Source organism: Tiliqua scincoides, chromosome 5 (genome assembly GCF_035046505.1).
Source record: "Tiliqua scincoides isolate rTilSci1 chromosome 5, rTilSci1.hap2, whole genome shotgun sequence".
In the NCBI taxonomy this organism is placed as follows: domain Eukaryota; kingdom Metazoa; phylum Chordata; class Lepidosauria; order Squamata; family Scincidae; genus Tiliqua; species Tiliqua scincoides.
Genome location: NC_089825.1, coordinates 137,286,324 through 137,303,576, shown reverse-complemented (window position 1 = coordinate 137,303,576; position 17,253 = coordinate 137,286,324). Strand labels below are relative to the sequence as shown.

At 43.5% G+C, this 17,253-nt stretch overlaps 1 protein-coding gene across 1 annotated transcript; it reads right to left on the bottom strand.

Moving 5' to 3' along the window:
* Positions 1–923: 923 nt before the first annotated feature.
* On the bottom strand, positions 924–14,355 carry LOC136653788 (vomeronasal type-2 receptor 26-like). Its single transcript, XM_066630668.1, has 7 exons — positions 14,304–14,355; positions 13,547–13,721; positions 11,370–11,547; positions 8,953–9,813; positions 7,144–7,371; positions 3,483–3,609; positions 924–1,825 (listed from the first exon to the last, which is right to left on the bottom strand). Exons 1-7 carry the CDS (start codon positions 14,353–14,355, stop codon positions 924–926), a joined length of 2,523 nt encoding a protein of 840 aa, XP_066486765.1.
* Between the last annotated feature and the right edge of the window lie 2,898 nt (positions 14,356–17,253).

Below are 17,253 nucleotides of genomic sequence, written 5' to 3'. Positions count from 1 at the left end.
TTTTGGACCGCCGCAAGGGACTTCTGTCGGCCCAGCTTAACGTTAGGATTGGGCCCTGAGAAATACACATCTACACAAAAGAAGTCAGGAAGAAAGAGAATATATACTCTAAAAGGAACTCACCAAAGGGTACACGCTTTACAAGAACCACTAAAAGGGAATTGGTGTAACACTTCAGAGGATTAGATGCTACTCTCGGCTGGTATGTGCAACTCATAGCGCAATCCGAACTTGCATTGGAAGAGGTAGGCCAGGAGGACTGCACTGTATCCACCACAAGAATGGGGAGAGAAATGGCTCAGTCAGAAGCAAGGAGCGAATCTTCCCCTTACCCCTTGATAGACCACCACAAACCTAATGGGTCTCCTCACCACCAACTCAGGAGGGGGCACCAAACTGAGGAGAATGGAGCTGCTTGATTCACACTGCTTGGGGAATGGGATTGGGATCCAGCATATCAGCTGGGTCCCAACCCCACCTCCCTCTACCCCCCCACCAGCACACCCCTGGGACCACCCTCTAGCAGCCCTCCCCCTGCCCTGGAACAACTCCCTCCCACCTCCTCCCCAGAACCCTGCATCAACCGAGCTTAGTCGACTGAACTTTTCCTCCACAAGCAGGCATGGAGAACGGATATAGCCTCAGCAGGCTGACACACATCCCTGCATTGGCCCTGCCGACTCCCAAGGAGGTGCAAAGGTGCTTTATGGCACTTTTGCAACCCTCCTGGACAGGCGCAAGGGACATGCGCTGGCCTAACCCAAGGTTAGGATTGTGCCCTCGGTGTTGCTTTTCCCCAACAACTTCTTGGTCATTTATTTGTACAATGAAGTTCAAAAATCTACACTGCTAAGTATATTGGACTAACTTTTGGTAAACCAAGGTGAACTGGAACTAGACTGAGTCCATAAATGTTAGATATTTTAATCCTTTCTTCTTATCAGTTGCCCCCGTTCATTCAATTCAGGCCTCAGCACTATAATGAAGCATTTGGGGGCAAAGATACAAAACAGTAAACCAGCCCCAGAAGCTAAGATGGAGAAGATCTCCACAGCCACCATGTACTTCCCCTTGGTGCTCAAGTAGGAGGGAACAAAGGACAACCAAACGCTGCAAAAGACCAACATGCTGAAGGTGATGAACTTGGCTTCATTGAAGGTATCTGGCAACTTCCTGGCTAAGAAAGCCACAGTGAAGCTGATAACGGAAAGGAGACCCAGAAAGCCCAAGACACAGTAAAACATGAGAGTGGAGCCTTCATTACATCCCAGTACAATTACTCCAGTCACTGAGTGCATGTCAAGATCTGGGAATGGAGGGGAAGTTGCCACCCACACTGCACAAATGATGGCTTGAAGGATGGAGCAGGAAAAGACCATCAAGGTTGCCAATTTATTTCCCACCCATTTCCTCATCCTGGACCCTGGTTTGGTGGCCATGAAAGCAAGGACCACAATGATGGTTTTGGCCAATACACAGGAAACAGCCACTGAGAAGATGATGCCAAAAGCAGTTTGTCGAAGAAGGCATGAAGCTGCTTTGGGTTGTCCAAGGAACAGCAGAGCACAAAGGAAGCAGAGCAGGAGGGAGATGAGAAGAGTGTAGGTGAGGCTCCGGTTGTTGGCTTTGACGATGGGAGTGTCCTGGTGCTTAATGAATATTTGGAGGATCAAAGCAGTGATGATGGAAAAAGAAAGGGTGATTGTAGTCAAAGTGAGCCCTAAAGTTTCGTCATAAGACAAGAAGCTGTAAACTTTTGGAATGCAGACATCCTTATTATGGTTGGGATAATGATCTTCTGCGCATGGAAAACAGTTAGCCATGTCTGAAAATGAGAAAGCAGTTAGTTGTGTAGAATGCACTTCATTAAAAACCCACTTTCTACGAATGATTTGTTCAGGCACCAGTTTTTTAAAGTGGGTTTTAAAAAAATTGGCCCCACCAAAAGACCTGATAGTTACACTGTGAACGGTATAAGGATAGGCCTTTTCAAAGCCAGAGTTGTTTTGACTGTCCACCTATGTCATCTTGGAAGAAAAGGTTGTTTCTCTGACTATTTGCATTCAAATTATTGTTCTGAACCAGTGCAGTAAAGTGAAAAACTATTAGCCTAGAAAAACATAAAAGAGAATAGTTTGGATAAAAATACCCCTAACACCACTAACACCACTAAAAGGTTCTTTTGGGGTATTAATACTCCTACATTTAGGGGTATTAATAAAGGGGTATTAATATTAAGGTGTCCCCCAAAAGCACCTTAAACATCCCCAAAGTCTCTATAAAAAATATTATGTAAGAACCATTTAATAGCCTCTATAGTGGTCTTTACGGGGTTATTGAGAGGCCCTTAGGGCCTATTAAGGGATACAATGAGTTTACAAAGTGGTTTTTAGGGAGTACTAAAGGGTCCTTAACCAGCATTAAGGAGTATTTAAGGGGGTATTAATGTATTAGGTGTAGTAATAAACAGAAAACACCTAAGGGCGCAATCCTAACCCCTTATGTCAGTGCTTTCCAGCACTGACATAACAGCAATGCAGCTCTGAGGTAAGGGAACAAACATTACCTTTCTTTAAAGAGGCCTCCATGAGTGACACCCAACTGCAGGATGCAGCACATGTCCCATTGGCACCGCTATGCCAGTGCTGGAAAGCAATGACATAAGGGGTTAGGATTGCGCCCTAAAGGGTTATCTCTTATTTCTTCCAGTGTGGATATGCTCATATTTCCTTTTTTGTATACAGGTTGGCCCTCAGTATCGACAGGGGATCTGTTCCTGGACACCCCACAAATACCAAACCTGAGAATATTAATATCTACGAGGGAGTCCTCAGACAACCTCTGGACATGGCTGAAAGTGACTTCTGGTTGCATCCAGAGGCGTTACGAAGTGTGGGGAAGTCGCATGCAGCCTCTCCACACCTCAGAGACCTCCCAGAGGTTTCTGACAAGCACCTCTGTTTTTTTAACAAACTGGAAGTTCCTCTCTGACGCTTCTGGGAACCCTCCTGAGATGTGGGAAGGGTACAAGTGACTTATGCATATCTCAGAAGGCCTTCTGGAGGCTTCTGAGATGCACTTCCAGTTTTTGTCAAAACAGAAGTGCCGCTTAGAAGCTTCTGGGAGGGTTTCTGAGGAGTAAGGAAGATGCTTGTGGTCTCCCCATGCCTCAGAACACCTTCTAAGTGTGACTGGAAAGCACGTTCAGTTGTGCCCGGACGGTTCAGTGAGGCCCTCCAACAGCAAGTCGGGACCTGTGGTAAGCCAAATCCACAGGTCCTGGACCCGTGAATAAGGATGACCAAACAGTATGTACCTGTGAAGGAAGTGCTTCACAAAAGCACATACATGCACATCAATGGTTACATCAGATAGTATTAACTTCTCAGCAACCAGCACCACCAGTGTTGGTCCAACTTGAAGTTCGCATCCTGGATGACAGCCAATACAACTGGTATAATTCTGTTCAGCATGTCTCTTACCATTTCGATCTGAAATCTTCCCTTGTGGGCACGGAAGGCACTCATAGCAACAAAACGGCTGCCCTTCCAACTTATTCTTATGATACCCAGGATGGCAGGGTGAGTTACACCTCGAGAGGGGCTGTGACTGTCCAGGAAAGAAAGCAGAAGGAGTTTTAGAATTCAGAAAATTCAGAGTTTTGAATATCATGTCTCATTAGCCATACTAGTTAGAAATGGATCTATATGGACACAACAAGGACTGTAGCAACCTGTTTTGGGGGCCTTTTCCCCATATGATCTAGATTTTATTCAAAGCTGTCCAGCACTGAATGAGGAGGAGGAGCCAACAGTGGATGAACAAACATGTCTCCAGGGGCTCCTGAGAGACATCTGTTTTCTCCCAAAAAACTGCAGGTCTGAAGAGGGTCTGAACATCTTTATCAGGAGAGATACGATCTTTCCAAGGTGCAGGTATCTGAGATTTTGAAAGCCCGACTTGGGGGGGGGGCTTTCTTCTTGGAAACCTAATTGTCAGGGGTAGTTCTGGGGGGGGTGCAGTGTAATCAAGCTGCTGGCTAAGATACCATATGGAAGAAAAAGCATGAAGCGTAAAGTTTAAGTTGGAAATTTAAGATAAGTTGTTAATATTGTCCCCGGCTTTGATTGACCAATTTGGCTGAAAGCCCTGCATACACTGAAGGCATTAATGAGAAACTTTTTAAGGATGTTGAAAGTGCTCTTCATCTTTGTTGTGGAATAAATCCGTCATGGATTATAATTATAAATATAATTTGGTGTGTGGACTAAAATCCAGAGTTGCTTGTGGACATAATTTTCATTAGATTTGAGAGAGTTTTGTCTCCTTGAGACTGTTTCTTTCATTTTGTTTTTCTCCATTAACCACACTGTTATCTGTCAGAAAAATTTGAAGAATGCCTGACTGAAAAAAGAAAAAAAACATGTGGTGGAAGTAAGGAGACTAATACACTGTGGACAATTTGTGGATTAGAGAGAAATTGCAAGATGGAGCCTGTTCCAGATATTTGGACTCAAATGATCCTTGAAACATTGCTCACAATGAGAAGACAGCCGTTGAGTTGGTCCTTGAAGATTCAGGCCAGTTTAAAAACTCTCTCTCAACAGATAGATGTGTTCAAGGGGAAACTGGACGATATGAAGAAACAAATAGAAGATACACAGAAGGAGAAAGCAGAAAAGACAATGGTGAGGGATGAAATCATCATCAGAAGAGTGGATACAGAAATTAGAAGAGTGAAAAATCAACAGGATCTAGAGGGGACGCTGATGGAGATTGAAATAGAGAAGATGGACAGAGTAACATGGGTGCACAAAATACAAAATTTGTTGGAACAAGAAGAAGAAAACATATCCCAGTTAATTGGAAGAATGAACATACTTTATACAAGAAAGTGTGGGCTTATTGGATTCTGTTATGGAAATAAATTATTAAAGATATTACAGGAGAAAAAATGGAAAGAAAGAAAGAAAAAGAAACCTGAGGGTTAAAGAGAATTGGAGGATTTTATTTAGTTAATAACTGGTTTAAATTTACTTAAAAACAAATTCAAAATTGTTAGATATGAATTAGAAAAAATAGCTGGAAATATTAGCGTGTGAATGAATTGTTTTATAGGTGGTTATTATGCTAAATGATAAAAAGTGAATATTTAAAATATATTATAGGAAATTTGAAAAAAAATTATATTTGATATAAGAAATATATAAAGGAGTAGAAGAGTCAGAAGTAGATGGAAGAATTGTTTTATGTATTGTTATATTTTGGTAATTAGATTATTTTGTTTTAATATTAATGAGTAATTGAAGTAAGTTTATGTTTGCTAGAAAATGAAAATTTAGAAAATATAGTACAGGGTATTAGGAAAATTTAGTATATATTATATAAATAAATGGATAAACTAATAAGAGGCAGAAGTAGATGAGTAGTAGATTAGGGGATATAGTATGATTAATGAGTAATGGTATATGGTATTTAGCACTCCTAATTGTATGTTATATGTTTGTGTGTGTTAATTAAAAATAAATAAATAAAATTGAAAGAAAGCTGTCCAGCACTTTGTGTTCTCACTTCTATTTATCACCATGTGGCATACAATGTCCTGCTGACAGGATAGCTTCTCCACCATGGCAGGGTTTGTTTGCTTTTTAGTACAGGAATCCCTCCATATCAGCGGATCCACTATCCACAGTTTCACTTAGCCATGGTTCTCTGCAGCCCCCCTGCAGCACTTATGAAAGAGTTAATCCTGCAAGGTAGAAGGACACAGCCAGAAAGTTAACAGGAAGCTGCTTCCTGTTAATGTTCAGTTACTCTCCTCCCTGTAGCATGCATCTTGCTCGCCCTGCATGTTGTGTTCTTCAGTTAAGCAGGAAAATACCCTTGGGTTTAAAAAAAAAAGAAACCACACATGTAGGCTTCCACAGCTAGTAAAGAAAAAAACAAAGGTTATATGCACAGGGGCAGGATGCATGGTTGACGTGCATTGAAATGAATACAAAGTTCCCCATATCTGCTATTTCTGTATCCACTGGGCCCACAAAACAGAAACCTCATATATGTATATGATAACATTCATCAGGAAACTATATTCACTGGATCATGACTTTGTACAATGTATTTTCAGTGGGAACATATTCAAATATTTTGCAATAATGTTCCTTTGTTAGATTCAATGCATTTGTTTTTCATGGTTGTATATTATTCATAATGTTGTGATGTTTTGCCACTCCTAAAAGTTCTTTAAGTTAGTGCCTCCCCCTTGCATCATTTTACCAAACCCAGAAATTCCAGGGGAAATGGTAGGACTGCCTTTTTTACTTAACTTTTTAAAAAAAAATTTACTTTACTTTTTTTAACTTACTTTTTACTTTTTTTACCCCCCAAAATCAGCAGGCTTTTTCAAAGGGAGGATATAGCTTCTTTAGCACATGATATGCCATTAATTCTGACAACAGTGATGGCGGTCCAAGACCATATTCTCTGCTGGTTTCTGGCTAATTACTGGAACCCACCAGGACATGTCATGTGTCCTGGTAGACTGTGGGGTACAAAATAATTATTGGATATAGCCATGCAGCCAGTAGAGAAGGAGTGCTTTTACTGCAGCTACCCAAAGTGCAATGAAAAGAAGCCCACCACCATGGTCAATAAACCCCTCCAAAGCCACTGAAAGTGGCTGTCACTGAACATAAGAACAGCCCCACTGGATCAGGCCATAGGCCCATCTAGTATGCCCACTGCCATTTGTTGAGGACTGTTTGAGTTTGCAGGAAGACAACCCTGACACCAAAAAGCCTCCACAACCACGAAGGTTCTGTCCAAAACTGATCAGTGTAGCATGATTGACAAGTAAGAGCTTCTGTATTCAGTGGCGCAATGATTCATGTGGATCATGAAAACATGCCAAGGAACATGGCCATTACATTTTGGAAAGTGAAGATTTGGGGCATCAGGATCAAAAAGGATTCTTGTTCTGATCCTCTCCTCAAATTTGGATCAGCACCTGCATCAACACTTAACACAAAGGTAGAATGATTTCAGTGCCAGTTGAAGTGCAGTTCAGTACAGCCGGATTGGGGAAGCACAGCCTGAAATTTGGTGAAAGGAGCTCTAAGATCCTGAAAGGTGAACAGAGTCTACCTGGTCATAGACGCTGGGCCAAACGATGGCACCTTCATCTATAGTGAACACTTTGCCCGTAGGAGCCTTTGGGTTGATCTCTCCAACTTTAACTCGAAGAAAAGACTGGTTTGATAATGTGATCCAGTTGAGGATATCAAATCCAGCTACCCATTCCCCTTTTGGGTCAAAGGAAATTTCATCCCCAGCACTGTTGTTAAATGAGACTCTTCTCAGATAGTGGTGCAGCTAAATTGGAGCAAAGGAAACCCAAGTATTAGCAGAATCCCAGAATATGCTGTCTTTAAAAGAAGAGTGAAGGTCACAGCTGTATATCCAAGTAAACTGGATGCTGACAAAATGCTAGTGAATGAAGCAAGTTGGTAGTGTTTCACTCAAGTTTCCTCAGTTGAAATTGTGCTAGTGGGTGGTGAAGACCAGAAGGGAGTGTGAAGAGCTCCTGAAAGATCACTCCAAACTGGGAGAATGGGCAGCAGAATGACAGATGTACTTCATTGCACGTAAGTATAAATTATATACTTACAAAGTATTAAGTATAAACGCACATCAAGGCAAGAAACCAAAGCTTCACATATATGCTAAGGCAGTGGTTCGTAAACTGATGGGTCATGACCCACCAGCCCAGGAAGCATTGTCTTTCCCCCTTAAGAGGCAGGATGGAGAATGGGAGCTACAGTCACCAGGATTGTGCTGCTGCCGGGGATAGAAGGGGTTTGTTTGTTTGTTTTACTTACTTCAGTCTGTGCCAACCTCAGGGGAAGGGCGCAGGGAGCCCCACAGCCTCAGTAGTTTGAAAAAATGCAGTGGCAACTCACTTCTGGGTTGTGATTGCGAAACCAGAAGTTGTTTGCGATCACACTTTTTCCTGTGTTCTGCAGCCAGGGGAGCCCTACAGAGGGCTCCATGGGCTGCCCCCCCCCCGCATACCCTGGAGGCTGGTACAAACAGAGTTAAGTTAGAAAAGATACCCTATGTCCACAGCAGTGGTTGTGATTGTGTTGCTGCCATCCCCCCCCCACACACACACAAAGACTTATCTCAGTTCTCAAACTCCCTGTGAGTTTGAGAACAGCTGTGCTAATTGGTTCTGAGCAGCATGTGATGAATCAGGAGAGAGATTTTGGTGTACTGGTGGGCAGCTTGATAAAAGTGTTGAGCAAGTGTGTGGCAACTGTGAAGAAGTTGCCACACACAATTCCATGGAACAATTCCATGCTTGGGATTATTAAAAAAGAGATTGAGAATAAAACAGCCAAAATTATAATGTTGGGACTGAAGTGTTGGGACTGCAAAAGGGCACCTGATGAGGGACATGATTAAGGGCGCAATCCTAACCCCTTATGTCAGTGCTTTCCAGCACTGACATAAGGGCAATACAGCTCGAAGATAAGGGAACAAACATTCCCTTTCTTTGAGGAGGACTCTGTAAGTGACACCCAACTGCAGGATGCAGCACATGCCCCATTGGCACCGTTATGCCAGTGCTGGAAAGCACTGATGTAAGGGGTTAGGATTGCACCCAAAGAGGTGTACAGTTAGGCCTTGGATAGATAGAGTGGAAAGGGAAATTGTTCTTTTGTCTGTCACAACCATGAAAATTGAGTAGAGGGAGAGCTGGAACAGACAATTAATCTGTGGAATTCTTTGCCACAGGATGTAGTGATGGCACATGGCCAAGATGCATCTAAAAAGGCATTGGAAAGATTTATGAAGGAAAAATCCACAGTACGTTACAAGCCATGATGGGTATACATGTTTGGTAACAAAGACATGTTGAGCAAAGCTGCATTGGTCTATTCTGCACATTACCTGCCATGCCTGTTGATTCAGAAGCTTGGCTCTTCCTCCATCAGTCATTGATCTGTATTTGGATTTGGATGAATGCGCAGATTGCAAAGCATGTGCTACAGCATAGACAGCATTGTAGACACTGTAGCTGTGGGCAGTCATGCTCATTTCAAACGTGGACATGGGAAGAGTCTCCAACTTCTCTTCCCCACTGCAGGGATTTCCATGACCATTGCCTTTGTCAGATTTGGGGAACAAGCAGTCAAAGGCTTGTTCCCAGAAGATCTTGATAAAGCCATCTTCTTTTTCCAAGGCAGGTTTTCTGATCTGAAGAAATTTCTGGAATTCTTTTACCTCTCTTGAGGGAACCGCAAAGGAGACAGTGCCGTGAATGAAATCTACATTACATATGTTTTGTATGGGAATTGTGATGAAATCCATCTGGGCTGGCATAATCCAAACTTTACCTTTGGTAGTCATTGGGATGTTCTCATATGCTTTAACGTAAGGGAACACCCTAAAAAATAAAATGCTCTGAATTTCACCATATAAAAGCACAACGGTAGCAGTACTTTTCATTAAGACCTTGAAAAGATCGAACCACAAATCCATCATTTCTGGGAGGTCAGACATGTAAACTTCTTTGGGCATGACTTCTATGAAAGCAAAGCAGATGCCTTCTTGGGTAAACATGGGGAGCACGTTCTGAACAAACCACTCTCCACTGTCTATAGGTACAAAAATCACCCCAACCCACGTCCACCGGAAATGCAGCAGCAACTGGAGAAGTCCCTTATCCTGATGGTCACTCTTTGGAAACATCTGGTGCATGAAAGCAGCCTCGGTCTCATGATTCACAACTGGGACAGAGCCATATACAAGCTAAAGAAGTCGAGGAGAGAGAAATCTATTTGTGAACTCCACGTGTGAGGGAACTGATACAGTTGTCTGGTTCTCAAATGATTCACTCCCATCAACTGAGATCAAGTCTCATTTTTAGTTGGTATTGATATTTAGATTATGTATCTAGAACAGTGATTTTCAATCTTTTTCATCTCATGGCACTGTCAAGGGACACTATCAGTTTTTTTGACAGTTGAAAGAGCAAACTGCACTGCCGGCCACAGGCTCACAACCCCCTATGGTCCTACTAATACATGACACTTCCCAGGATTAGGTGGCACACTTGTGGACCATTCATAGACACATCAATGTGTCACAGCACAGTGGTTGAAACTCACTGATCTAGAAGGCAAAAGAATTCAACATGTGATTCTATTATTCTGGTGGTGTTAACAAGGCAAAAACGGAGATAACACTGTGATGGGGAACCCTTGACAAAATGGCAGTTCAACCTTTGCCCTCCATTTTGGCCTGCCTTTCCCAATTCAACGGCATTGTACAGGTTGGTTGTCTTGTAAAATAAGCAGCGCGACCATGACAGGAAGATGATAAGACACCTAAATATTCACATTTAGCTCAATATTAACCCATTTTTGCCCAGCCCACAGATGTACACATTTGGTTCCTGTTGCATATATGCAACTTTGGCCAGAAATGGCTTAGGGCCCAAACCTATTCAACTTTCCAGCACTGGTGGAGCTGCAGTGCAGCTCCAAGGTAAGGGAACCAATGTTCCCATACCTTGAGAAGGTCTGTGAGACTGGCTCGCCACCTCAGGACACAGTACATGCCCCACTGGCACAGCTGCACTGGCACTGGAAAATTGGATAGGATTGGGCCCTTAATGGAGAAGCTATGAGAGGATTGGGCTGTAAGTTACTCATGCATCCACCACACAGTTGTCAGCTTCCCCTTGTATTCACTCCTTCAGTGCCATAAGAATGTGAAAAGACTCCTGCTGGATTGGGCCAGAGGTCTGTCTAGTTGAACACCCTGTATCCCATAGTTGTTAACCAGCTGCTTTTGGGAAAGCCACAAACAGGACAGAAAAACAAATAGTTATAATTTTCATCTTGGTTGAATGGGAAATAGTCAACAGAAGTGCTGGAGTCAGTAGCCTGCAAATGCAGAAGCATAGGTGAAATCCTATCCCCACTTCTGACCTGATCGGTCTTACATGGGCTGCTCAGACTTCCATTGATGGATTCGCTGGTGGAAATCTGAGTAGCCCCATACAGGTGGCTGCTGTGCAACATGGGAAAAGGAGTAAAATATCCCCCTAACCTGAGTTGTGCTCCAGCCAGTACCTACCTTGAACTGGATACAACACAGGCAACTCTGCCTACCTGTTCCAGTGCAAATTAGAATTGGGCTGACAGTCATTTAGTGGCTCCAGAATTTTTCTCTGTAGGTCGTGGTCTAAACAAGAATTTTCCCACTCTGTGTGGGGATCATTGAAGTCACCCTTTGCTATAACACAAGTTCATTTGGATGCCTTCCTAATTTCTTTCTCCAGTTCCATGTGTTCAGGTTACCTGTGGGATCTTGTAGTTGAACATAATGTTGGCTATGTACTGCCAGATGTGCGAGTTTGGCCCCCCAACGACAGCTACTGTGTTGTCTTGCAGGTCACACTTGTAGTTGGGGATAAATCTTCCCTTTGTGGAGAGAAGTTCCATTGAGGCAAGATAGGTCCATCTTGCCATGAAGTAGCTATTCAAGATGTTGAAGCCAATGCTGATGTTGGGTAAAATCTTGGGATTTTCATTTATCTCCTTTACGGCAAATGCCAAGGCCAGGATATTCTGGTAGTTCTGCATCAATAGTCTAGAATGAGAGTTGCATGCTGTATCACAGTGGGTATGTTTTAGGATATGACTCTTGCCACTTTGAAATCCAATATATATTTGGTAATGACACTACTAAAATAGTATGGCCACAATCTATGACGTGCAAAGAAACTTGGCGCATAGACTTGAAATGTAAACTTCTCTGAATTACAGCACAAATCAGCTATCTAACTTGAAACCACACAGATTGAACACATGCACAATGTTCAAATGCAGCTACAAAGGTTTCTTGGAAATATGCTCTCTATGACATGCTCATTTACTGCACTCTTGGAAAATTGGTTCATTCAGAACTTTCTAGAACTTCAAGAAATTCAGCAATGGAACTGAAGAGAGTTTCACTCCACAGGGGAGGTGGCTGGCGAAAGGCAACTGAGCAGTTTTGTCTGTGGGTGGCAAACAGTGAAACGTAATACAGGGAGTGTCTGGATAACCTCTCCAACTTTTGGGATAGTTTCTTTGGAACTTGGGCTGGGAAGGGGCCATGAGGCTAGGTTTTTGAGGTTGAGTTGGAAGACATAGGTGGAAGGCAAAAGGCAAGACGAAGTTCAATCGGTAAAACCCAGTGGGCTCTGAACAATCGCATCTGGACAATAGGGGAAGGCACAGGGAAGGGTGTAAAAGAATGGACACACTTGTACAAGCAAAGAAGTGAATGTTGGAGGTGCTAGGTTCATAGAGAGAGTCCTGGATTGCAGATGGGATGGGAGTGTGTGACACACTCCAGTAGGTCATTCTCAAACACAGCAGAGGGAGAGGGATAATGAAGAATTTGGGGGTCTGTGATTCGGTTTCGTATTGGGTTTTCTGACCATGAATTTAAATACAATATTTAGAGTCTTTCCAGATTAATGCCTTTTTTTTTCCCATTGAAAGTTCATGATGGCCCATGTCCGGATCCCAGGTTTGGGAACATTCTTTTATGTTTACGGAAAGATAATGGGATTTGGGGCTGGGAAAGGGTTGATACCACATTTTCTCTGGCAGGCTTGATAGTGGGCATCTTGTGGTGCAAGACAGCCAGGACACTGGGTGAGCATATGGCTTCTGTGTCTCTGATTTGCCTCTGTTCAGGAAAGGATCATTGCTTGGAGGGAGTCATGAAAGATTTCAGTGTCTGAATCCTGACATTCACTTCAAAAGCACTTCTGAACTGCATCAAAATTTCACAGGCATGCTGACATTAATATTAACTAAGCTGCCATAATGAAATAAGCTGCCCATTTTGAGTTTTATCACATAGGCAGTTACATCTTTCAGTACTCATTACAGACGAAGAATTTGAATCAGATCCCAGATTTATGTGTGCTTTGGAAATAACAAGATGAAAAGGGATAATTGGAAAGTGTGATCAGATCCAGGGTGCTAATGCCCAAGCAGGAAGCAATAGTTGTGACTGTCTCCTCCAGGGTAGATGCCCACACTAAACGGGGAGGAGTTCTACCTAGAGAGGAACTGCCGTAGGATTTATATTGAATTGAATATTTGTAATCAATAAAAGTGGTCCATTTCATACTAAAAGCTGACCTTGTCTCATGTCATCTGGGGTGGGGGGTCACTTATACATTTATCATCTAAATAGGTACAAATGCATTTTAAATATCAGTTATTTTATTGTTTTCCATTTTTAAAATTTTGAACTATTAAATTGCAGGCTGTATCTGGAAAAAGTAAAAGAAAATATTGGGGGGGGGAGAACAATACTGATAACAGCAACACGAATGTAGCACAGGGAGAATTAGGTTTATTTGATCAAGAAAGCAATAAGGAAGCAGTAGCCAGTAGACAAATTCCCCATCAAATCAACTGGACAAGCCTGCCTGAGCAGATGGTTTATACGTTTAAGAGAAGCAGCTCCTTACATGAAGTCATCAACCAGACGCTGAGCTGGATGTCCTTCGAATGCTGTCAGGTCAGAAATCATGTAGATCTGAGAAATGATGCCACCAATGAGGAGGTCTCCGGACTGATAATACTTGAAATGAATAGGAGCAGGCTCACCGATGACACACTTTGCGACAGAAACATCGTGTACCTCTAGCAGAAGAGCAAACGAAAACGTGAATATCAACATCTCATGTGGAAACACCATCATTCACCTGGACCACATTGTCATAAGTGTCTCTGAACAGCACAACATGAAAAGGATCTCTGATGTGAAAAGCAGAAACACTGGAGATTCCCAGTAATTTAAACAGAGACCTGCAGAGTGTAAAATATCAGCAATCAGGTTGGTGGCAACCTGTCTTTTTCAAATCCCAGAGCAGAATAACTTGGGAGGTTATTCAAATTGATGGTCTTGGCAGGCTTTTTCCTGTTGGCCATTGGACAGGCTATGGTATTTGGCTAAGAAGTCATAATAAACATAATCAATCTGATAATTACAGAGGAGATAATCTATAATAATCCTTATGGCTTCTGTGAATAATGGAGAAACACCATGCGTTCATAAAATCACAGCAGAACCGATCTGTATGACATAGCAAAGTGTAATAAGCAGGAATTTGAGACAATTTTGGGGGGGAAAGTCTATACAGTGTTGGGAACTAGAGTCAGGAGACTCGGACTCGAGTTGCAAAAATGCATGTTTTTCTGTGACTTGACTTGTGAGTCACGTACGTGGAAGACTCTGAAAAAGACTCCAGTCAGGCTCCGCCCATTCGGCACTCATCCCCATGCAAGACTCGAGCCTGCCTGTGTTGGGGGGGGAGCTTTCTTACTGTTTTCACGGCATTGGAATCCTCGTGGGGCAAGCTGCTGCAAATGACTCTTCCTTCTCCTATCCCTGTTGTAATGTGATTAGGTTGTTAAGTGAACATGCAGCTCAATCTAGTTCCTTCGTTGTGTCAACAGACACTCCCTGCCAGACACTTGCTGGCTGCACAGGCTACTAGAGACCGATTTCCTCTTCCCTGCATTAAGCGTCTCCTTGTTGTGCTTTGACCACTATCATATACGCAGTCTGTCTTTAATCGGAAGGTTGCTAAGCGGTGCATACCTGTATTTGTTGACATGGTATAAAATTGCGGGCAAGTTCCAAATTACGGCTCCAAAACTAGAACATTTCAAAATCAAAACAGAATCCTTTGTAGGACTGGGCTTTCATGAGGATGCGTTGGTGACTATTGACCAGAATTCTGCTGTGGCAAAATGGCCACCTACAGCGGCACTGGTGACCATTTTGAGAATGCTGCCACACCAGCAAACACCTGGTGTTCATGAGAGCTTGAAACTTTGAGAGGTGATCAAATCACTTAGAGACTCTAACCAAAGCTTGTTCTGCCAGGGACTCTGCCACTTCCCAGTTCCCCATTCCTCCAAGTAAGAAATCGCTTTTTCCTGGCATGAACTGGGGTTGGCAGTGAGAAGGAGAAGGGTATCCTACAGTTCTATCTCAGGTGGAAATGTTGCATGACCCATCTCTAAATCATAATGCCAGTTGCCCACTGGGGGCTTTAAGGGCCAAATACTATGGTCTCCCTGCACTGCCCAAACTCTCATTCTGGTAGCACAGAGAGCTTTCTGGTGGCACAAAACCAGGCTGCTGATGGCCGCTGCAGCAAAAAGGCAGCAGCTCCGTTTATGCAGCAGTGGCTCCAGAGGTCTCCATCAGCACCAGGAAGTTGGCAACAGAAGTGCATTTTATTTATTTATTTATTTATTTATTTATTTATTTATTTATTTATTTATTTATTTATTTTTCACATTTTTATACCGCCCCTCTTCCAAAGAGCTCAGGGCAGTGTACACAGCTGCTCCCCTCCTTTTGTCCTCACAACAACCCTGTGAGGTAGGTGAGGCTGAGAGAAAGGCCTTCCTTTTGGGAGGCCACGAATGAGGATCTGGAAGGGCAGGGACGAGAGGGAGGGGTGGAGGGGTGGATCTCAGGGCACAAGCATATGCCAGAACCTTTCTCTTTCAGGCTAGCCCATGCCTTTTCTCTCAGAGAGATACCACCGTGATCTGAGTTTCTACTTCCATACCTTCACTAGATAGGGTGTTTCTCGTTAGAACCTTATACCTGCAATCATTCTCTGTTTGTTGGGTCAGAGTGTGTGTGAGTGAGTGTGAATCAGTGGCACAGCTAGAAAGGGGTAAGGGGATCAAATTGTGTGAAACCCTTGGGAGGGTGGCACCACTAGTGGCCAACACTGTGGAAACTGTAGTGTAGTCTTTATGAATAATAGTGGAAAGGTATAGATCATTTGATTGGTCATTTATCAATGAATGCAAAGAAACAAACTGTGTTGAATTATCTGTGTTCTATCAGTTATAGCAAAATAACCAGAAAAGGAAAACACAACCACCTTATGTTACAAAAAGTGGATTTCTTTTTGAATGAGTCTGACTGTTCTGAGAGCCACTTAGGTGCTATTATGACCCACAATGGAGCTGATAAGTTGTTGGTATGAGTCAGTTCTCATTTCCATGAATCAGAGCTAATAATAGGACTCCTCTTCAGTTGGGTATGTCTTATCAAGTTGTTCATTGGTTTTTTGTTGGTTACTGATTTGTTGGGTGATCTGTACTGTTATAAAGCAAAACAAATAAATTAACAGAGCCATCCTATCTTGTTCTGGAACAGGCAGGCCAGGAGACCTGTGCTGTATCCAGTGGAAGATAAGGCCCCAAAGTGGCTCAGCTAAAGGTAAGGGGAAATTCCCATAACCCTGGGTAAGCCACTGTAGCCAGAAAGGGTCTCCTCGGACTTGCGTCACCTCCTGAGGTGACATAAGTCCGAGGAGTGCGGAGCGGCTTAGAGCCACTCCTCACTACTAAGGAATGGGGGATCTGGCATAACAGCTGGATCTGAGCCCCACCTCCTGGGGCCGCCATCCATCTGCCTCCCCCTACCCCGGAACACCTCCCTCCCACCTCCTTCCTGCCCACCCCAGTGCCTTGCATTGGCCAACCTCGGCCAATACAAGGCTCCATTCCTAAGTCGACGCAGAGGTTGGATTCAGCCTCTGTGGGCTGGTGTGGATCCCTGTGCTGGCCAAACCAACTCTAGAGGAAGTGCAAACATGCTTTACAGCACATTTGTGACCCACAACGTAAAGGCATTGCGCTTTGCAACGCAAGGGACTTGCGTTGGCCCAAAGTCACCTCAGGATTGTGCCCTAAATTAATGGGGTGACACCAAGAGTTACCACAATAGGTGACACCAACCCTAGTGATGTCACTGGTGGGAAGTTTGGATGTTGTTGGGCACCGGTTTAGATGACTTCAAAAGTGGATTTTAAACATTCATGGTGGACTATAGACAGGACTGGGAGGGACCAATGTGGAGCATTTCCATGCCCCCAACCCTCCCAACAGGGCATCCCACTCACATTACAGTTGTGACAACTGCAGCCTCAGCGAATCAAGCACCGGTAGAGCTTCATGCAAATCTGTATCCAAAATAGTTGGAGGTAATGGGATGTCATCACCAGCAACCGCTTCCAGAAGGCCCATTTCAGGCCAATTGGAGACAGGGGCAGGTCGGTGGGCCTAATGCACAGACCCTCTGCTCCTCTGCCAGTCTTTAACACACAGAGATCCCAGCTATGATCATGGCTGATTCGCT

Coding starts and splice junctions, on each gene's coding strand:
- LOC136653788 (XM_066630668.1), bottom strand. CDS start 14,355: ATGAGTGCCGAATGGGCGGAGCCTGACTGGAGTCTTTTTCAGAGTCTT. Junction 11,548..13,546: donor CGTCTGGTTGATGACTTCAT/GTAAGGAGCTGC, acceptor CATCTTGAATAG/CTACTTCATGGCAAGATGGA. Junction 7,372..8,952: donor TGAATCAACAGGCATGGCAG/GTAATGTGCAGA, acceptor GCTCCAATTTAG/CTGCACCACTATCTGAGAAG.